The following is a 21271-nucleotide window of genomic DNA, read 5'->3' on the forward strand; positions in this document are numbered from 1 at the left end:
ATAAGACAATGAGACTACTCGGTGCGATGGAAATGGGACGAGGCTGAATCAGAGTGCGCCTGTTGAGTGTGTGTTAAGCGCCGGTATCAGCTTAGCTAGGCATGAGTATGTGCTGCGTAGACCTAATATTAGCCACTGAGCAAGGCAATGCAGCCTTGTCACCTGTAAACACCTTCGTTGCTGAGAAGCTTGCGCCAGGCTTGTGTTTCATATAGCGCGCATCTTAGAATATCATTAAGAGATATAAATATTAGGTGGGTTGATTTGGCTAAATGTATATATTTGGAAATATTTTGGTGAAGCAATCTGCAGGAACAAAATGGAACATAATAGAGTAAACAGAAGTAGATAAATAACGCGTGAACTAAGATCACCGCGGTACGACTTTTCTTCGTGATGCCGTTGACGTCAAGAGAAAGCCCAAATCCGAATAGTCCCGCCAACTCTCTTAATTGCTACATAATAATATAGTCCAGCGTCCGTCGTCGAATCGACGGATGTTGCATTTTACCCAAAAATAGCTTGTTTCAGCCTCGAAAAGTGCTTGTCAGGGGAAAAACCACTCGCAACAGCAATAGGCCAACAAGCGCTGGCTAATGTGAATTAGGCTAACGCAGGATTGGATGTTATCCTTGTAGATATTGGTTTTAAAACAGTTGAATGAGTCACAGCCCATTCCTGGCGGATAATGTACACAATCCATTCGTTACTTTAATTAGGCGGGCAACATATACATATCTGCGTGATGCTTTGCCAATCGAATTCACAATTTTAGCGCTTTCGTCTCTAGAAGAAGGTGATCCAGGGCCCTTTATTCGCACTTCGGTTTTGAATCGCATCTCTAGACGCCCGGCTGGCGGCTACCCAGATACCAATAACCGGCTGTCGACGGTCTCAATCTGACTTGTGTGAGGATTGAATGATGTAGTAGGTAGGCTTTTATTTAAAGGGACTGTGGTTTGCTGGCAATAGAGCCTGTTCTTCACCCCTCCAAAACCACCCATCTGTTACAGTCAATAAAAACCTACTCCACTGAGTAAGCTATGATCTCAAACTTACACAAGGAAAACACTGACTCTCTGATAACTAGATTTCTCCGATAAAATGAGCACTCAAGGAAGTAGCTCTGGCGCCCAAAGGGCTCGGGAGAGCTTTGCCTCCATTCTCAGCTATTATCAAAACCACGTTCCGAGCGAAGAAGCGCCCGAATTCGTGAAAAGGGCTTCCAGCGGCGAGATACAAATTGGGGTTGCGAAGGGAACTGTACCATCCGCGGAACAAGGTGAAGAGCTGAAAAAAGCTCTGAAACAAGCTATGGAAACTCAAGATGCTTTAACAAATCTCTCTGCCGTCGAGAAAGAGATCATGTCCCAGGCAGCAAATGCGAGTCTCCGGAAACGTTCTGGAGCGAAGTAGGAAAGCAAGTTGATCGCAAGTGTGATGCTTAGGAACTCGCAAATGTACAAAGAGTTTATAGTACAGTTTAGCTAGAACATTATGCCTAAGATATATTTCTACATATCAACCATCTCATCAACGCTTTGATGAGAAATCAATCTCCCTTCGGCTGCTTGCTGTATTTTGCTTTGGACAAAGTTCTCAAGGTTCATTCCTTCTTCCTCACTTAGGTGAGTTATCCGATCCTCAATTGTAGTAAATGGCCCGTAATATCTTTGGTCAATGAAAGTCCAGTAGATATCATCAAACATAGAACTGTGTCTTAAGGCAAGACAATCCCAGAACAATCCAGTTTCCATTGAGACCTCCATAGCGCCAGATAGGCGTTGCGAGTCCGATAGGGAGCCCTCAATGATTTTGCTTCTCTCGCACTCTCGAAGGGTATCAAGGAAAATGTGAAATCGAGGCATGTAACGCGCTAAAAACTGGTTTAGATCTGGCTCCCATTCCTCTGGACGTTCCAGTAACAGCCACCAAGGCGCAGTATAGGTGAACTCAGCCGGGGCAGCATATGTAAACTCCCAGTCGATAGCTCCGCTGACAGTAAGATTTGACGCGTCAACAAGGATATTCCCCGGTCTAAGATCATCGCAAAAGAGTCGGAAAGGGCCATCGCGATGTTCTTTGGGTATTTCCCGCGATATCTTACGGAATAAACAGCGGGCGATATATTTTTTCCTACAGTCTGCTTCGTCCTTGACTGCATCATTGCGTTGAAATTCTAGGTGGTAGAGGTGTTGCTTTGCGAGCTCCTCGAAATAGTCAGCCGTATTGGTGAATCGTTGCTTTGCAAATATACCAGGAGGGATATTGGAAAATTGAGCTAGCCGGTTCATATTAAACGTCACAGGTCTTTTATGCACATCCCATCCCCCAAACTCATCCTCTCTCAGGGCCCCAATAAATGGAAAAGCAGACTTTGACAGCTCTAGCATGATTTCGGCCATGCCATAGTATGCTCTCTTCAATGCAGAAATGGGTATTTTGGGGTTCAACGTAACCACCTCTTGAAGAGGGTCCTTAAGATAACCGGACAACAAATTCCCTTCAATGATAGTCATGACCATATATGGGCCCACAGCACACTTTCCGGAACCTATGACTTTCGGAACAGGTATAGGCGTGTTTTGAGCGAGATAATTCATCACTGCCACCTCATCCTCTACCTTTTCATTCCGCAAAAGAACGCGACCGAGGGCGGTAAACCGAACCAAGATACGGGATCCATCTTGGTAGGTGACTCGATAACACAAGTTGAATGCGCCATTCGAAAATCGAGAAGCTGTGGTTGGTGTGCCAGGCCAGTGCTTTGCCGCAAGCTTAGCAGCCAGTTCTTCCGGTGCATTTGAAATTAAGTTGCGTATCCATACTTGAAAGAGTCGCTCTGATTGTTCTTCCGCAAGGTGGTCGAAATCCATTTCTGAGAGTTGTTAGGGACCTGAGTTGGGTTGGAAATGGTTTTGGGAAAAGGAGGGTAGAGAATCTCTTTAGGAGTTCTGTTGCGCGGCTTTGTAGCTACTTGTTTTAATTGATCTAATCAATCGAAGTGACTCTCTAACGGCTGGAATCCAAAAATCCTAATTTTCATATTAGTTTCATCTTCTCAAGCGAAGAAGGATTTATGCTAGTATATGAAGGATTTCCTGCCCAAATACCTGAAACACTACAGTAGTTATCGACACATAATCACGTGACTAATCACCGGCTTATTTTTGGCCTACCGGTTCGTGACATTGGTTGCGGGCCATCCCTTATTTCGCGCCGTGGAGACGAGGCGGCGCTTCGTGGACATTCGTCATCCAATTAATACTCAACTAATCGACGAGCCAAGGCTTCATACAGCCTAGGACAGTGTTTCATCCCCTCATTATGGAGCTTCCCCTGCTGATAGGATGGCCTATTGCATAATCGAAATAATCGCCTTTCTTGGGTCGTAATCTCAACGATCAGCCTACCAAGACAAATCAACTACCTTTATTAGATGTCATTCAAAAAGAAAATTACGTTAACGCTTCAATCGGTCATTTGATGGCACCGCTGAACCGGGATCAACCACGATTTCGAGTCATTCTGCTAGCAAACGCTCGCGGAAATCAGGCGCTTTTTTGCTTTGTTGAAGAAAGGGATGACCCGCCAGTTCGCCTGCCGTTTTTCTCGCATCTGGATGCCAGACAATAAAATACGCCCCCTTTGATTCCTGCAGGATCCAATAAAACACTATTGTTTATTTATTCATTTTTGAAGTTGCTCATAATGGCCAACCAAAAAAATTACCGGGCTATGATTTAGGTGCTTTTCTCGAGGATAACCGTCTCCCTAGTTTGACGCCCAATCGTAGTCGCCCTCCTCGTAGCTAGACATCCGGCCGATTCATTGGGCCCTTCGTTAATCACTGTTTCCATTCCTGGAGGCATACCATTAGCTAATTATGATTAATTGAAAATGTTGCCGATGAAACTAGAATTAACAAACCAGTAATTGAACAGTTAGAGTTTTCTGCGTATGTATGTTTGTTGAGCCCTACGCACTTTAAGGTTCTTTGAACTATAGCGGGGGGAAAAACTTGTTTTAATTATCACTTTTTCATTGGCGATTTTGAACTACTACCAAACTATGTGAAGGTTTTAATTAGTGCTGCATTAAGGTTGGGATGTTTGCCCGATTGGAATTGGATCAGTGTTGACGGGTTTCTATCTCGCAAGGTATCTAGGTTATTCACATTGTGGGCCAGTCGGACTTTTTCCTTCTTGAAAATATCTGGCGATAAAGTCCAGAGAAAATATTTCTTTTCGGGAGGGTCAGCTCCGCAGGCTGTGAAGTGGGTGCTGGACGTACGCCTGAAGTGACTAGTCTGGGGGAGCTCTCTGTATCAGAATCTGCTCCTTGTAGAGATGACAGATCCTCAGGAATTTCCTCAGCTTGCCATGCTTCTAGAGTTGTGGCAGCCATAACGGTGTGTGGATGGGATGGTCCCAGTCGTTGCCTCTGAAGCTGAACACATGTTTCAAGCATTGATAAAGCTTCTGAATACTGACCAAGGTCCTTTAATGTATGGGATAAATTCCACATGCTGGTCAGTGTAGAGGGATGTTCTGGCCCCAGCACTGTATTTCTTATCTCCATCACTTGTACCTCCAGTTGTTCTGCTTCTGTCCACCGTCCTTGATTTGAGAATGTTGATGCCAGATTCGCCATGCTGGTCAGTGTGTCAGGATGCTCTGGCCCCAACACTGTCTTTCTTGTCTCCATCACTTGTATCTCCAGTTGTTCTGCTTCTGTCCACCGTCCTTGATTTGAGAATGTTGATGCCAGATTCGCCATGCTGGTCAGTGTGTTAGGATGCTCTGGCCCCAACACTGTCTTGGATGTCTCCATCACTTGCACCTCCAGCTGTTCTGCTTCTGTCCACCGTCCTTGATTTGAGAATGTTGATGCCAGATTCGCCATGCTGGTCAGTGTGTCAGGATGCTCTGGCCCCAACACTGTCTTTCTTGTCTCTATCACTTGCACATCCAGCTGTTCTGCTTCTGTCCACCGTCCTTGATCCCGGAACGTCGATGTCAGATTCGCCATGCTGGTCAGTGTAGAGGGATGCTCTGGCCCCAGCACTGTCTTGGATGTCTCCATCACTTGTACCTCCAGTTGTTCTGCTTCTGTCCACCGTCCTTGATTCCGGAACGTCGATGCCAGATTCGCCATGCTGGTCAGTGTGTTAGGATGCTCTGGCCCCAATACTGTCTTGGATATCTCCATCACTTGCACATTAGCTGTTGCTTTCTGTCCACCGTCCTTGATCCCGGAACGTCGATGCCAGGTTCGCCATGCTGGTCAGTGTGTCAGGATGCTCTGGCCCAATACTGTCTTGGATATCTCCATCACTTGCACATCAGCTGTTCTGCTTCTGTCCACCGTCCTTGATCCGGAACGTCGATGCCAGGTTCGCCATGCTGGTCAGTGTGTCAGGATGCTCTGGCCCAATACTGTCTTTCTTGTCTCCATTACTTGCACCTCCAGCTGTTCTGCTTCTGTCCACCGTCCTTGATTCCAGAATGTCAATGCCAGGTTCGCCATGCTGGTCAGTGTGTCAGGATGCTCTGGCCCCAATGTCTTGTCTCTATCACTTGCATCCAGCTGTTCTGCTTCTGTCCACCGTCCTTGATCCCGGAACGTCGATGCCAGGTTCGCCATGCTGGTCAGTGTGTCAGGATGCTCTGGCCCCAATACTGTCTTGGATATCTCCATTACTTGCATCTCCAGCTGTTCTGCTTCTGTCCACCGTCCTTGATTTCGGAATGTCAATGCCAGGTTCGCCATGCTGGTCAGTGTGTCAGGATGCTCTGGCCCCAGTACTATCTTTCTTGTCTCTATCACTTGCACCTCCAGCTGTTCTGCTTCTGTCCACCGTCCTTGATCCCGGAACGTCGATGCCAGATTTGCTATGCTGGTCAGTGTGTCAGGATGCTCTGGCCCCAGCACTGTCTTTTCTTTCTCTATCACTTGCACACCCAGCTGTTCTGCTTCTGTCCACCGTCCTTGATTCCAGAACGTCGATGCCAGGTTCGCCATGCTGGTCAGTGTGTCAGGATGCTCTGGCCCCAGTACTATCTTTCTTGTCTCTATCACTTGCACCTCCAGCTGTTCTGCTTCTGTCCACTGTCCTTGTTCCCGGAACGTCGATGCCATCCACACCTTACTGTGAAGCACATCATGATGATCTTCTGGAAGTTGTGTGCCCTTGGCTCGAAGAATTCTTTGAAAAAGAATTCCAGCATCGTGATATTTTCCATCACGATACAGACATTCTGCAACATTCTGTATAAAGTCACCCTGATCCTGAGTATCAATGGACAATTTCTGGTCTTGTAAAATGAACTGTGCATGAGGCATATATTCACGCCAGACGCGTCGATGTTCATGTGCGCTGGATGGGAAAACTTCACTGAGTCGTTTGACCGTATGACTGATCCATATCGTGAGTTTTTCTTGTGCTTTCAGCCAGTTTCGACTCGCCAGGTGAACCAGTCGGTGAAGATGGATGAATTGATCATGGTCTTCTCCTGTGATAAATGAATACGCCTTGAGAAGACCTAGAGCTTTTTGCTGCTGGATAATAGAAGTTGCTGGCGGAAGTAGTGACCGGGGAATGCTTCGTGGATGAACACAGGCCATAATAGAGAGATAGTCTGCTGCCAATGAGTTGGATTGCTGAATTTGATGAAAAGATATCAGCCATGTGGCCGCCACAGGATTCTGTACTCCGTGATATCGCCAATCATCCTCAAAGTCCTGGCTGAGTAGGTCCAGCAGGACATCTTCCTGCTCATGCAAAAGGCTCAAATACGATTCTAAGGGGATTCCGGTCTCGTTAATATAACTCGCTGCTTGCACGATGGCTAAAGGTAGGCCGCTCAGCTGACGGACAAGTTCGGTACCAATTTGATCGTGATGATTAACATCTTTCTGAGTAAGCGACGCGAGGAGAAGATTGGCTGCCATTTGATCATCCATCTCACCAATACTGATCACTTCGGGGCCAACGAGCAGGGTCGCGAGCTGCCGATTTCGCGTTGTGACAAGGATGAAGCCACAGTCACTGTGCGGCAGGAAAGACTTCAACCCAGAAGAGGAGCCAGATGACTTCCACATCTCCAGGTCATCCGCATTGTCGATGATCAGGAGCCAGGGACCTGCGTCCTTGGAGCTCAGATAAGTCTTCACTCGTGGCTTCACATCTGTCGGAGATACACCTTGGAGTCCCAGATGTTCGCTGATCTCGAAATATGCCTGCTCGATCGATTCGGTGTTCATCGCTGGAATCCAAAAGGTCGAGAATTCAGGATTGCTGGTCCGAAGCGCATAGGCTAGTTCTAATGCAATCTGAGTCTTTCCAGTTCCGCCCAAGCCGGCAATAGCTCTTTTCCGTGCACAACCTTTTTCGACGATAGCTTGTTTTAACTCCAGCACCAGATCCGCGCGTCCCAAAAATCGCGGATTGCGTGCAAAAGGAACCATCCAGGACGCACTTCGAGATGCTGGGTTCCTCCGAGATTGATTGACGGGCACGACAGAGAGCAGCACTTTGGAATAAGCGGCCGCGGTCAGCGCTGCATATCCTTGCCAGTGCTTGTTTTTATGTGAATCAGAGTAGTCACAGATGCCCCGAATAACCAGACACGGAATCTGGTTCATGATCCCAGCAGCCTCCATCTCAAAGCAGAGCATTCCGATATCTTTAGCGAGCCGATCTCGAATCTGTCCGTCCCTCATGACCTGGTTCCCAGACGCAATCACTCCATAATGGATCCGTGGTTGATTCGGCTGTCGTGGATTCCGGAGGAATAGTTGGCTCCGATCGCAGGAAACACAAGTTTCCTCGCCATCCCGATGGGTATATGCCGCATGAAAGAGTTGATCCGGTTCCATTGGCCGTGAACATCGGCTTGTTATCTCATTATTGGTGCCCAGTATATTCGATACCACGTCTACCATATTCGCGTTGTGGCCTTGTATCTCGCCGGCCTGTAGTCGAGCCATTGCGGTCAACAGAACCTGCGGAGGCGGACTCAGCATTCCGGTGCGATGGAAGCCGCCATTGACGGTCTTTCCATAGTCATACTGCTCCACCCCGCCCGAGCGCCCGGTCGGCTGGCTGACCACGACATCACCCAGCCGGATATCATGTCTTGCACTGGGAACTCCTCCCCCAATGCCGACGAGGATGGCGAAGCGAATCGAGGGAAACGAGGTTCGCATTTGGGCGACGACGGTCGCTGCTGAAGTTATACCGTACACCCCTGCTGGTAGGTGCGCCACGACAATATTATGATCGGCTATCTCACCAAGTTCATACGCGTTATCATCGCCCGGTGGTTGTTGAAGTGGAGGGTGTTTGGTGTCCAGCATGACTGTTGCAGTGGTTGCCTCCAGCGGCAACGCACACACCCAGGCAATGGTATAATCATCATGTGTCTTTCTTACGCTTGCCATTCTTGTTTATCTTTTGTCTGCATCAACATGATCTGGCTTTGATCGTCTCAAAGTGCACATCAGGCTACCCGGACTAGCCGACGTCGAAAGGAGGTACCCGATAAATGTACGACCTCTTGTTTGTTGAGGTGCTGAGTCGGCTGACTTCCATCAAAAATAGGTTGATGTTGCAAGGACTGTTGTGTATGGCGAAGAGGGCCATCTTTCACTGCTCTGTTTTCTCAGCCTTGTTCGATGGTGGCCCATGCTCTGACAGCCTTGTCCTTGTTGATGTCTGGCTCGGGCCGATAGAAATTCCGGGGCTCATATCCATCTAACTTCAATTGTATTATATAATTTATTTAGGAATCATTTAATCATACAATATTGAATATATTCGTCTTAATGTGCACTTCATGGTGCTAGATGCAGGCTAATGCTAGAGATGTGGAGATCCTTTAATGTATGATTCTTCTAGCATACGGGACGTAGTGGCAGCCATCAAAATAATCTTTGTCGATCAACACTCTGCCAAACAGTCTCGGAGGAAATATAATACTTAATAGACATCGTAAGATAATTGGGCCTGTACTTTACACATATCTGCTTCTAATAGAAAACTCCATCAACTGTTTAAATACAATTCATTGATCCGCATATTTCATAGAGTGCCACTGATTCGTGCTTATACTGCTTTCTGTAAGATCTCCACAATTCGCTCTCGACGCATCATTGTCTTTAGGGCCGCTTTTCAGATGAAAGTCATTCGGTGTTTTCCAATCAGGAATAGGATAGTACGATTCCTAATCAGATTAGCTACGCCAATAATAGAACGGAATGTCATATCAGCTGTGATATGCAGGAGGACCAAATGCCCGTCTCATCTGTGTAGCTTTCACTGCAGCAATTTCACAGTACCTATAATGCATTTCGCCCATAATTTGCCTTACTCTTCGTGAAACCTTGTCTGGCAAATTTCTCCGACTGATGCAAAAGGTATTGCTCTTTTTGAGGCGCCTCTCGGAGGATCTCCTCGAATGGCATAATAGCTTTTAATGCTCTTACCGAAACGATCCAAGAGACATGTGTGGCTTTATCCTCCTGCTTCTTAACAGGTTCCCAATGAAGCTGCACATTCGCTTCCTCGCTGTGTTGCGAAACTTTCATCTGATTCAGGGTTCCGGTAACCTGCGAATAGTCTAACCACAACTTCTCGAATGGCCCTCGAATTCCGTAAAGACGGTCGAAATCGTCGGAGAATCGAATCGTCCCAGCAAACAAGCCGAGAATGTCCCCCTGATTTACGGGTACAATAGGGCACACAGATAAATATCTATCATTTCTTGGGAAAAGAAACATAAAGATTGATTTGTTTCTACCACTTTCAGACATGATGTGCTGATCGGAGATACACCAAAATGGATCATCTGATGTAACTGTCGGGTTACATACAAGTCCAAATGCGGCTGCTTCCTCATCGAAGTGCCACTCATTGAACGCATTATTCCATGAGGCTTCTTTAATGCCCAGTCTTTCTGCCACAAACGGTTGCAAGAAATCGGATACACCGGTAAAATCTCCTGCGCTTAGCTTCATCATTCGAGTTTCCAGCTGCTCTAAGAGGGGCCCATAAACTTTTTCCCATGACATAACAACATCAGTCAAAGAAGCAGCCTCGTTGGCGAAACGTTTGCAGTAAGTGTCAAACTCATTCGTTCGGTATAGGAGAATCTTGCCAACACCAGCTTTGCGTATCTCAGATAGCTTCTTCCAGAGATTTCGACATCGCCGCTGATTCTCTGTTCCCGTGCCAAACCCTGCTTCCAGCATGAACACTTTCGTCGCAGCCTTTTCGGCCATGGTAAACCCATCTAAAGGTCCTTTGGATGCGGGCAACGTCGCAGGGTCGACCAACTTGGCTCCTTTGGAAATAATTTCCCAGTATACAGTCTCATTATATCGAGTCTGCATATCTTTACCGGCGGAGAACGCGTTGTCTCTTTTCACAATACGAACGGCCTCTTCATACTCGTGTTGTGCGATATCGTCCAGGTACTGCCTCATATTTTCGACTTTTGTCGTGGCCCAGATCTGCTTGGTATGTCGACCATATCTGCCAATAGTATTGTTCAGCTTCACGCAATTCCACAATATACTTGTCATGGTTTTGGCGGCTTCTGCAGGACACAACAAGGTCGGTAGGTGTGACAGTGCATCTCGAAGTAGGGGATCCGTTGGCAACAGCTGGTGGGTACAATCGGTGTTGGTGTCTAATGTGGGCATGGGTCGATCCACGGAAGGTGCCGGCCTTGTGCAAGTGGATGGCTCTGATGTGAGTTGAGGATTTCCTTTATCTCCATCTACTGGCGAGTTCGTGGATTTTTCAGGAATGGCTGTATCCGCCGTCGTTTCAATCAAAGGTTGATCGGTAGAGCCTATTTGATTCTTCGTCTTTTCTCCTGTTTCTGCACTGCTGCTATTAGCATCCGGTTTTTCTCCGGATTCACCAAGATATTTCGATTTTTTATTCGTCCTTTTCTTTCTCTTAGATGGAGTGGTCAGTCCTTTGAATCCATCTCGGCTTCGTTTCGAGTTACTTGAGAAAAACCGGTAGGACCCGCGTAATTCTTTCGGCGAACTGGGAGGCGTGTGGATTGCCGAAGCGTTATTCGGTCTAATGGAATCCTCAAACCCTTCAATTCCGTCCTCGAGCCGCGTCGTATGTACTAGGCCAAGGTGAGTACGGCGACCAGGCTCATCTCGGCATGCTTACCATAATTCGCAATACAATTAATGTGTTCCTGGATCGGCGCATCACCGCGATGACTGATTCCACAGAGCGCTAGAAGCTCTCGTATCTTTTGTGTTGCCAAATTTTGAACCACTTCCATCGTACCGTGACATATTTGTGGAAGGAAGGCGTGCCGGATGCTGTTCTCGTGACAATATGGATTACTTTTCGCTTCGGCACTTTCTAGAGCTTTCTACGTAACCAAACCGTCTTAGGACTGGTACGCACCACGTCTTATTATGACTGTCTTATTTCCCTTAAGTTGCATGTAATTCCTGGAATTCACTTTTATATAAAAGAATAACAGGATGTTATATGACTAGTGTAGAGTGTCCCTCAGGCCGCCAATGCAGGACGCCGTTAAGGCGCGGCCCAGGAGTGTTATACCGCAGCTTGCCCCACATGCCCACCTGAAGCCATAACGAACAGCCCGCTATGTTGCACAAGGAACTAAATGTACACGCGTCGCATGAATCTTGAAACGCTTCTGTCTATTCCATCTGAAGAACAAGGCGGAGCTTGTTCGGGATTACCTGGCGACCCGTCCAAAATCCCGTTCAGTATCATCCCCTGTCTGGCCACGTTTCTTGGCTGATGACGTCTCTCCACTCCCACCGGGGCCCCGCCCCGTGGAAGAAACACATCAATTAACTTGAGTGGCATCATATATTGTTATAATTTTGACTGAAATTTCGGTAGCGCTAATCATGTTGAAATCTTTGTTTACTTTGGGAGGATGGACAGCCGATAATTTCAGTGCTAGAGATTTCCGGGATTGAGCTTCAAAAATCCTCTTGACCCCAATGATGACAACGGAATACTAAATCACAGCATTCTCGACCATCGCTTCTAGGGAGTGCCCAATATACTTTCGGGAAAGCGTTGGGAGAATGCTATATTGCCAATCCGTTCTACACTTGTCGCTTTGACAATCGTTTTAGTTTACTGTATTGCACCTGCAACACCGATTTGCTCCGGTACGGATACTGTTCTGCAAATTTACCCTCAATTACATCCCAGCTCAGATTTTTCTCCCCTAGCTCGACAATCAATGCATTTTCCTCTGGAGAGTATCGAACCCTCGTTGTAGAATTTCCAGTTCGCTGAGTCGACTGAGAAGGCTTATCCTTATGTCTAGCGGCAAACAAAGACGAGAAATGAGTTTGCGAGAATTCTAAACAGTAGGTGATCTCGGATCCAGATTGCCGCAGTCTGAGAAAACCTTGGATAGGAATGGACTCAGTCTCTAGGCCGGAAATCCGTCGCGCTGGCTCACTTTGAGAAGTCTTAGCAGGTAGTCGCGTCAATCTCCGAGGTGGCGATGGATATTTGCTCCTCCTGCGGCGCTTTGAGGGGGGTAACTGTTCCTCGTCAACGTAGTCCGCATCGTCCTCGTCGTCTGACGGGACGGAGTCCGAATAGTTGCCGTCCTCGAGCATCGGGGTTCCGCGGACAGACTGGTTGCGAGTGGGTAACGATCGTTTGGAGGATGTGATAAGGCGATGAGATGGAGCTGGTATAACTACCGCTATAGGAGGAGGCGAACTTGAGGCACGTATTGACTGGCCGCTTTGCACGGTTGCCGATTCTTTAGATTCGCATGTTGTGCTATGCCTCGTGGCGAGAGAATCATCCTGCTGAACAATGCATCCATTATGCAAGCCGTTTTCAACACGAGAGTCGTGATGTTGACTGTCCTGGGCAACGCTCATGGGCGGATCTTTTAATGTTTGTCGTTCTAACTGTACGGGAGGCGGGCTTTGTGCTAATGATGCTGTGTCCAAATCGGTCGAATTAACGTTCGTGGCGACAGGTTTTGAGACGGGCGTTTCGAATGTCAAAGGGTTTGGCGTAGGACTAATACGGAACGTTGATGCGACATTCCTGGTCCGGTCCTCGACTTCTGTATCACCGCAGTTCCGCGGTCGCATGAGACCAGTACTTGTTGATTCTGTGAGCGATTCTCTGGTTGGTGTTGGCGACGTGGAGCTCGCTGTCGCTGTACTTGGAGAAATTTCGCTAGAGGGTGTTGTTGCGTGCGACTGACCGTCGTCATTGGTTTCTATGCTCCTATCAGCCAAGGCCCCGAACTAGTCACATCTGTAGAAACTCACCTCTGCCTGGGAGCTCGGCCGAATGCTCTCGTGACTCTCCCTTTTGGTCTTCAACCTTAATGCAAGCGCCTCCAGGTTCAGGCAGATCTTGCATCGCTCGGTCGAAATCGTTGGGATATACAGGATTATTTGAGAGAAGGAGGGTATTCACTGGCCATGACGGCTTACTTGAAGGGATGCTCACTGGAGGACGGGGGGGAAGTGGACAGTGCAAGGTCGGCTGTGGTGCTGAGGTAGGGAGGCAGTTTGCACGAGTGGGAGAGTTGGGATAGACACGGTTTGAGGCGTTAAGGGGAACCGGAGTCTGACAATCTGGAGGATATGTGCTCTTTGTGGGGCGTACAGGAAGGGAAGGGGGACGGTAGAAGTTGATGTTTTCCAAGCTTACAGCCATGACAGTGTAGAGAATAGCAGGATTCGGGGGAAATGTGTTGGGGGAGGTGGATTGGGACGTAAATCAAAGTATTCTCGATCTGGCATCCTGGAGAGCATTGGAGTTTATATACCTGTTTCCAGATGCAAACTCTGCAAATCCACGTATCTCCACTTCTGGAATCCCACCGTCCAGCAGACTCTTCTGACTGTCGACTCCAAGCGAGGATTGTTAATTGCATGATCGACCTCGTATACGGACCAGCCGACATCCAATTGATGGGCCTGAAGGCTTATCCCAAAATTGAGACATGATCCAGGTGACACGCTTCCAGCAGTCGATTCTCTTGAAAATCACCCTCGGGTCCCACAATTGAGGCAATGCCAACTGCAATACCAGCGGAAACTTCCATCCCATCCCGCTCCAAACCAAATTGATTCACGGGGGCTCTATCGCTAGACCAGGTTCGATTGGTTCGATTGGTTTTCCGGCAACAGCTCGACCTTCCGGTTCGTATTTTCCATGATTTTCGCTGGGACCAAGGGGTCATCCACCTTCAGCTGAGACATCGATGATGCGGGCATGGTGCCTGAAGCGTTGCGAGATTTTCTCTATTGGCTAACAACGTCAGAATTGTACGATTGTTGGTAACACTCGGGGATTGGCATCGGCTGAAATAGGGAAGATATCACCACCGTACCGTAGTGCAACCAATTGAGACAAAGGACGGAGTATTCACGAGCGCAGTTCACGCTGCAACGAGACCAGGATGGTCTATGCAATACCACGCAAGACTAGCTCAAAACGCACGCCGGACCACGCCACTGACTAGGTGTCACCAGACCAACAGATCCACATTCGTTCGCGTGCAGCTGGCGCCATGGAAACAGGCTCCACGCAGGAAATTAACGCGGGTAGAGCGGGAGCAGGGCAGAGTCGTGGCCAGTCTCGAGAGGCAAACGAAAGAGAGGACGGAGGACGAGCCCATAGGGGATCTGGACAATCGACAGAAGACCGGTTTCTAATGATTCGGGCCCGATTCTTTTTCCTTACTCCCATCAGACCTGTGGCCTGCATCGTAGAGCGCAAAACGCAAGCGTCTTTGTAGCGGTTTCGCGTCGTAATGTGCGCTGTCGCGAAAGCCCCGACGACGAGAACGGGTCGCCTATGAGCTATGTGGACCCTCCCAGGCGAGGGGACCAAAAGGGAGCAGCGAGGGCTGAGATCGGCGATGACCGCAGCGAGGCGGCCAGAGCGTGTCGCATGATTCTGGGAGCCGGGGCGAGGAGAATGTAGAGAGGAAGAGGATGGTTGACTTGGGGGGACGCACTCGCGGTTTATATAGCTGGTGCGCGGTGGGGCGCGGCCGTTAAAGCGGCGGGATGCCGCGCTAAGCTGCATTTGTACTGCCACGACCCGCGCTAGACGGGTTCGGGTCACCGATTTTTCCGCGCCGACCCGTGGTTGGCGGGACGCGGGTTTCGGCGCCCCGCTCACCGGCACAATGTATACTATAATAAAAATAAAGATTATAAGATAATAGATATCTTAAGATACAGCAGATAGATAATATTAAAGATTAATAATTGACTGATTAGACTAAGCAGATAAGCAGATAGATAGAGCTAGATATAGAATTAAGAATAAGATATAGCTTAAAAAGCTATAATAAGATTCTTATTGCTGAATAGCTTTTATTAGAATCATACTAAAATATAACTATGGTTATATTTAGTTAGACCAGGGGAATAGGTCAGCAGGTTGGACAGTTGAGCTGGCACCGTAACACAGGATCATATGATTTTTTAAAGCCTATTTAGATCTGATTCGGTTTAGATTTTCAGTTCAGTTTTATCTAAATATTTAAATATTAATAGATTACCATTAATAATATTAATAAAGTTAAAATTAACTCTAATTCTTTATAGTTTATATAAATTAAATAATCATTTCTAAAGCAGCGTTTAAAGAATTAAATTTTTATTTTTTTAAATTAGAACTTTATTTTAGATATTTTTATAAATATTATAATAAATTCTTAATATTTAGATTATAATCTAAGAATTATTTAGATAATAATAATATCTTTTCTATTTTTTATTTATATTTTTTAGATTATATTATATAGCTAATCTATCTATTAAAGAAAATATATATATATTTTTTTATATCTATTTTATAATATTTATTATTATTCTTTTTTTTCTTTAAATATTTTTAGAATTAATATTAGTTAAAATATAATAACTTTTAATATATTATAGATATTTTTAATAATATAAAATAAAATATTATTTTAAGATTACTTAAGAAATATATTAAATTTAATTAAATTTTATAGTAATATTAGATACTGTTTTAATATTATAATATATAGACTTATAGTATTAATAATTATTTTTTAAATATAGATTCTGATTGGTCTTAATGGAGAAATAAAGACTACTTTAAAGTAATCTCTAAATAATAATTAAATTATATTTAAAGCTAAACTGCTTTATATAGTTGAATATTTAAATATCTTAATATACATAATATAGTATATACTAAATATTTAGTGATAAAGCTATTTAAAAATTTGGTTTGCTCTGTGGTGATATACTATGATTAGCCTTAGTAAAGAAGCGGAGACTGTTTTAAGGTAATTTCTAAGCAAATAGAACAATGTCTAAGCTGAGCTATAGTTGAAATAGGTGTCTCAGCGTACTCAGCCAGGGTCCTACTAAGAATTTAGTGGTAAAGCCGCATTCAATTAAATAATATATTTTAAATATTTTATAATAGAATATCAAATCAATCTTTAAACTACTATATTATCTATCTTATTATAGATATTTAGCTTTTAATAAATTAATATACTTTTAGGCTATCATATATTCAATTTTTAAAAAAATTAAAATAAAAAAAAATTTTTCTTTTATTATAGTTATAGAATGTATAGATATCTTTATCATAGTATTATATATTTGTCTAATATTATTATTGTAACAGGGATAGACCCAGGGAGCATGTTCAAGCCTAATCCGGCAGGACCGGGGGGCCTCAGGGATACCCCGGGGTCAATTGTGATATATCACAATTGATACCATAAGATCCCCAGTATGATGCCAGTACCCCTCATCTCGCTATATATGCTTTTATCTAGTTAGATTAGATATTAATAAGCTAAGATAAAGACTCAGGCATATAGGCTTAGTTTCTTACCTAAAAGAAGAAAACTAAGCAATATCTTTTATATAATTTTTAATATAACTTTCAATATAAGCCTACTTAGCTTTGAATAGCCTTTAGCTCGAAGCCTTCCCAAACTATATAATCTAAACTGATAATTCTCTCCCTAGTACTAGTACTCTATAGCATCGATATCAATCAGTGAAGCTTCAACTCACCCACATCTAGTCTATCCAGACACCCCCGGACACGGTCCTGCCAGACCGTGTTACAATTATAATGATTGTTAGATATTTTATATAGTAGTATTAATAGCAGTGTTAGGCATTAAGAATAGAAATCAATTCTATTATTTTACCAGCTCTATGATGACTTCTAATTCATCATATAGAACTCAGTCCACCCCTTTGCCAAGACTTGTTAATGCGGAACCCCAGGGGAGGGGGTTGGGCCGGAATATATTTAGGTGATCGGTCAAGTGATGGTTGAATGAGTGCGAGGTATTTCATAAGAGAAAAAGCGTCCCGAAGTTCTTTATATATTATAAGCTTTATCCTTGGAATGGAGCGTGATCAGAAAAGAATCTTATTTGAAGATCCTCCGGCCTATGCTAAACATGGTGCGTCCAGGCCGGGCGGGCTTCTTCCTAACAATGACCTTGGTCCTGTTCAATTATTCTGGACTAACGAGGTCTACATAATATGGGTAGGAATAGTTTACGAGCGGATGCACGCATACGCAGCTGACTTAGTGCTTGACTAGCTATGTGCGCATGCACGCTGGCTTATATCTGAACATTTCCTGGCCTTGTGATTCGGGCAAACAAGTATATATCCAATCAAATTCTGTCAAACGGGAGCGGACGCGTATGAGAATCATTAGTCCGAGATAGGAAAGGTGGTAATCTTCTCTGGCGAAGTTCGATAAATTCTTATCGGGCTGGCACTGAGACATATTGGCCTGAGTGCGCATGTTATAGAATGAACTCCGGATATGCAGGTCTAGGGCTCGAACAGCCGAATATCGGAATGAAACTTCTCCGCCAGTTCTTTGATCTGCGCATAGATAAGCTAGGGTACAAAAATCACATTCAGGGGAGGAAGAAGTCTTACTGTCTTGTACTTTGCGATTGCCCCACCGATCGAACTATTGGTGATGGCTCGTCTGACAGCAGCCTGTCGATCGATACCACCTTGAGCCTTTTTCAATTGCCCTTTGACGAGCTCTAGGTCGCTAACCTGGTCATCAAATGCTTTGGCCAAAGTACCCATGGCCTTGATAGCGTCATCCATCTGGCTCAGTAACTTTGGCAGGTATGTGGCAAGCGCTTGAACAGACAAGCGGCAGGAGACAATATTGGCTTTCGCCTCCTCGGTCTCTCTCAGGGCTTTCAGGCTGTCGGCCAATTCCTTGTCCTCAGCCTTGAAGGTAAAATACCCCTTGACCCACCATATGACCCCCCCAAACTTATACAGTGCGTTCCTCCAGTATGTGAACCGGGTATGATCCTTCCCTGCTTCCTGGAGGGGTTGAGAATCGTGTCAGCCAACTTGGACTTGAATTATTGATCACACTTACCTCCTGATCATAGGCTTCCTCGTACCGTTCGTTTGCAGTATTTAATTTTTCTTCCATTCCCTTCAACTGACCACCTACAAAGTCCAAGACTGATTCGTACGAATTGCCTTCAACCAGCACCTTTTGAGAGTAGGTAGCGTCCAGATCTTTCGCCATACCTCTGTTTGAATCTGTTTCGGCTTTGAACTATCCCACATTCAGTTAGCATGACGTTTTGACTGCTATAGAAGGGTTCTTCACCTCTGTAACTTTCTGCTTGAGATCGGAAATACTTTGCTTGTGCTTTTCTGCTTGGATTTGCATTTCCCCAAGGGAGAAAATTGCAAGCTCCTTCGCGTCATTGAAGTCATTGTCCTCCTCCCCGGGTGTAACCTTGTCATACTTTGTATCAGTGAGGACTTTAAGTTGCTGTACCAGGCCGGACTCCTTGGATTCAAGGGCATCCAGTGCATTCTCGCAATAGCTACTGATTATTTTAGGGTAAAAAACTTTCACCCGTCAGCATCATTCCAGGGACTAACACGAAAAGCAGCACAACATACGTAAACCGTCTAGAGCTTCTTCTTTGAACTTGTGGCATGATTTGGACACCGAAGTGAGGGTCTTCCTCGTGTTCTGCATGGGCGATGAGCGGATATGGCTCCCATTTCGCGGATTGTTCGTTATCGTACCATGTAAAGTTTGGGCAAGACTTGTGTGATCACCTCGTATGTCGCCTCGGGCGTCTCCTTCTCAAATTCCCCGTTGGTTTGGGGATACTTTATGCCACTGGAGATATACGCCTGGATAGCTGGATAGGACAGAAGAGTTTCACTTAGCAATCAACGACTTCGAGATTATGCGGTCACCAATAGCATACCATACAAAGGCTCGATGGGCTGGGCTAGCTCGGCATCCTTGCCAAAGTTGCCATTAGCGACAAAGACAGCCACGTCTTCGACGAAGGCTTTCTCGAAAATCTTCTCGGGATCCTGAGGGAGATGCATGGCGAATTGATGCAGGAAAAACTGACAGGCAGAAAGCTGAGATCACAAAGCGATGCCGATGGTAAAAACTGAGACGGTTGTGGAGGGACTTGTGAGGTTTAAATGTTGTAGCAAGGTGATCCGGTGGTACACCCTGTCGGACACAGCTGCATTTTCATCTATCGATCATCGACACCAAGGTGTATCGCGAGCGGGGGAGATTCCAGCCGAGGAATTGTCATCAGATGCGAGGTTTGACATTCCCAGTCCCATCATAGCTTGCATATCACGGTAGCAAACTAGCATGGTGCTTTGTCTCCACAGTGACGTGACAGCCGCGATCGTCCCGCTCTGCATGCCTAGCTGGTGCCCATGAGAGGCTGGGGTTGTGGGGGCGCTAGGTCCATCTATATAATGAGATGATGGAATAGGAAGACTTCAGCGTAGCTTTAGCTGAGGCCTGGCCGTGTGTTCGTGCATGAAGGTGGACGTTGTGAAACCTTCGAATTTCCCAATCATAACCGATTTTTCAAATCAGAAAGCAAGGTAAGCGGTGATCGACCTGCAGCTGGATAAGCGATGTGGAGACTGCGTGTGGTGTTCACGCATTCTAATGCAGTATGACCATAGTTAGTCGTCATATTCAGCTGAGCCCTTACCATGTGTTCGTGCATGAAGGTGGACGTTGTGAAACCTTCGAATTTCCCAATCATAACCGATTTCTCAAATCAGAAAGCAAGGTAAGCGGTGATCGACCTGCAGCTGGATAAGCGATGTGGAGACTGCGTGTGGTGTTCACGCATTCTAATGCAGTATGACCACAGTTAGTCGTCATATTCAGCTGAGCCCTTACCATGTGTTCGTGCATGAAGGTGACGTTGTGAAACCTTCGAATTTCCCAATCATAACCGATTTCTCAAATCAGAAAGCAAGGTAAGCGGTGATCGACCTGCAGCTGGATGAGCGATGTCGAGACTGCGTGTGGTGTTCACGCATTCTAATGCAGTATGACCACAGTTAGTCGTCATATTCAGCCAAGCCACATTCAGCCTCGGATAAACTTCGAGGGTTTCCAAGTGATCATGGTTTATATATACTACCATTCAACAACGGCTCAGATATTCAACTCATTCTATTCAGATTGCAAGAATTGTCATCTTCCACAATGGACCCATACATTGAAATCGACCAGCCGGAGGGCAGTAAGCCATTGATCTCGCTCAAACTGTCGGCCTTGGGCTCTAGAGCCCACGCTCACAAATGTCCGTGAGAAGTGTTTAGTGTGAGTCTATCCTACAACGGCGAAAATGATAGAAAGGGAGTTGATGAGTGCCAACAGGCCTGCTAACTATGGGTTTACCGTAAACGAAAAAAACCCTGTTTCCGATGAGATTACCCTCAAAGAGTACATTTCTCTCACACACAGCTTTGTAAGGCTACTCGTTCCCCTACCCATCCTGCATAGGAGCTGATTCGTGTGTGTAGAATACCGATGAGGAAAACACTAGAGATCCTAGCCCAGGAACAACCGCAAACCCAGGTGAGACGGGAGATCAGGAAGTGCCCACAAACCGGGCTATTCGCATCAAGCTGCTCTCTCTCTCCAGAGCGAAAATAGAGGATGACACTCCTGCTAAAAAAGAAGAGAAAAAAAAGGAAAAGCTCGCCCAATCTACTTTGCAGAAGGATCTGAAGGAGCTTTTCAAGTCGATTGGCAAGTCTGGTGATCTGGGCAAACTAGAGGATGCAGCTAAATTGCTGGGCGATCTCACTTCTCTGAAGGAGAGCTATACCACCCAAGCCAGGTGTGTCTTATAGACTCTCCGGGGCAAAAGTTGCTTGTCTGGAAGCTAAT

General features: G+C 45.8%; 7 protein-coding genes across 7 annotated transcripts; 2 read left to right on the plus strand and 5 right to left on the minus strand.

Annotated features, from left to right (window-relative positions):
* The first annotated feature begins 945 nt into the window (after positions 1–945).
* BGW36DRAFT_22301 (uncharacterized protein) lies at positions 946–1465 on the plus strand. The gene is made up of 2 exons (XM_046209996.1): positions 946–1036; positions 1091–1465. The coding sequence occupies exon 2, from the start codon at positions 1105–1107 to the stop codon at positions 1414–1416; it is 312 nt and encodes a 103-aa protein (XP_046078688.1). The 5' UTR covers positions 946–1036; positions 1091–1104; the 3' UTR covers positions 1417–1465.
* A 49-nt stretch (positions 1466–1514) lies between these two features.
* On the minus strand, positions 1515–2876 carry BGW36DRAFT_354444 (kinase-like domain-containing protein; the record flags this gene model as incomplete). Its single annotated transcript, XM_046213522.1, has 1 exon — positions 1515–2876. The coding sequence occupies one exon, from the start codon at positions 2874–2876 to the stop codon at positions 1515–1517; it is 1362 nt and encodes a 453-aa protein (XP_046078689.1).
* A 1171-nt stretch (positions 2877–4047) lies between these two features.
* BGW36DRAFT_22327 (uncharacterized protein) lies at positions 4048–8787 on the minus strand. Its single transcript, XM_046209997.1, has 2 exons — positions 5580–8787; positions 4048–5213 (listed from the first exon to the last, which is right to left on the minus strand). The coding sequence occupies exons 1-2, from the start codon at positions 8443–8445 to the stop codon at positions 4174–4176; spliced, it is 3906 nt and encodes a 1301-aa protein (XP_046078690.1). The 5' UTR covers positions 8446–8787; the 3' UTR covers positions 4048–4173.
* Positions 8788–9342: 555 nt separating this feature from the next.
* Positions 9343–10707, minus strand: BGW36DRAFT_285532 (uncharacterized protein; the record flags this gene model as incomplete). Its single annotated transcript, XM_046210325.1, has 1 exon — positions 9343–10707. One exon carries the CDS (start codon positions 10705–10707, stop codon positions 9343–9345), a length of 1365 nt encoding a protein of 454 aa, XP_046078691.1.
* A 1419-nt stretch (positions 10708–12126) lies between these two features.
* On the minus strand, positions 12127–13723 carry BGW36DRAFT_422590 (uncharacterized protein; the record flags this gene model as incomplete). The annotated part of the gene is made up of 2 exons (XM_046219720.1): positions 12127–13277; positions 13330–13723. 2 exons carry the CDS (start codon positions 13721–13723, stop codon positions 12127–12129), a joined length of 1545 nt encoding a protein of 514 aa, XP_046078692.1.
* Positions 13724–18252: 4529 nt separating this feature from the next.
* On the minus strand, positions 18253–19519 carry BGW36DRAFT_22474 (uncharacterized protein). The gene is made up of 5 exons (XM_046209998.1): positions 19311–19519; positions 19123–19241; positions 18994–19066; positions 18692–18939; positions 18253–18637 (listed from the first exon to the last, which is right to left on the minus strand). The coding sequence occupies exons 1-5, from the start codon at positions 19435–19437 to the stop codon at positions 18341–18343; spliced, it is 864 nt and encodes a 287-aa protein (XP_046078693.1). The 5' UTR covers positions 19438–19519; the 3' UTR covers positions 18253–18340.
* A 1062-nt stretch (positions 19520–20581) lies between these two features.
* On the plus strand, positions 20582–21234 carry BGW36DRAFT_422592 (uncharacterized protein; the record flags this gene model as incomplete). The annotated part of the gene is made up of 3 exons (XM_046219721.1): positions 20582–20682; positions 20756–20846; positions 20902–21234. 3 exons carry the CDS (start codon positions 20582–20584, stop codon positions 21232–21234), a joined length of 525 nt encoding a protein of 174 aa, XP_046078694.1.
* Positions 21235–21271: the final 37 nt, after the last annotated feature.

The sequence above is a fragment of the Talaromyces proteolyticus genome (assembly GCF_021365285.1).
Source record: "Talaromyces proteolyticus strain PMI_201 chromosome Unknown BGW36scaffold_1, whole genome shotgun sequence".
Lineage (NCBI taxonomy): Eukaryota > Fungi > Ascomycota > Eurotiomycetes > Eurotiales > Trichocomaceae > Talaromyces > Talaromyces proteolyticus.

Bases quoted from the DNA above. Each gene is read 5' to 3' on its own strand.
- BGW36DRAFT_22327 (XM_046209997.1), bottom strand. From the start codon at position 8,445: ATGGCAAGCGTAAGAAAGACACATGATGATTATACCATTGCCTGGGTG. The intron at 5,214-5,579 runs GTGATAGAGACA...CTAATGTGCAAG, and splicing joins AGCAGAACAGCTGGATGCAA to TGATGGAGATATCCAAGACA.
- BGW36DRAFT_22301 (XM_046209996.1), top strand. From the start codon at position 1,105: ATGAGCACTCAAGGAAGTAGCTCTGGCGCCCAAAGGGCTCGGGAGAGC.
- BGW36DRAFT_22474 (XM_046209998.1), bottom strand. From the start codon at position 19,437: ATGCATCTCCCTCAGGATCCCGAGAAGATTTTCGAGAAAGCCTTCGTC. The intron at 18,940-18,993 runs GTATGTTGTGCT...GACGGGTGAAAG, and splicing joins AGAAGCTCTAGACGGTTTAC to TTTTTTACCCTAAAATAATC. The intron at 18,638-18,691 runs GTGAAGAACCCT...AATGTGGGATAG, and splicing joins TCAAGCAGAAAGTTACAGAG to TTCAAAGCCGAAACAGATTC.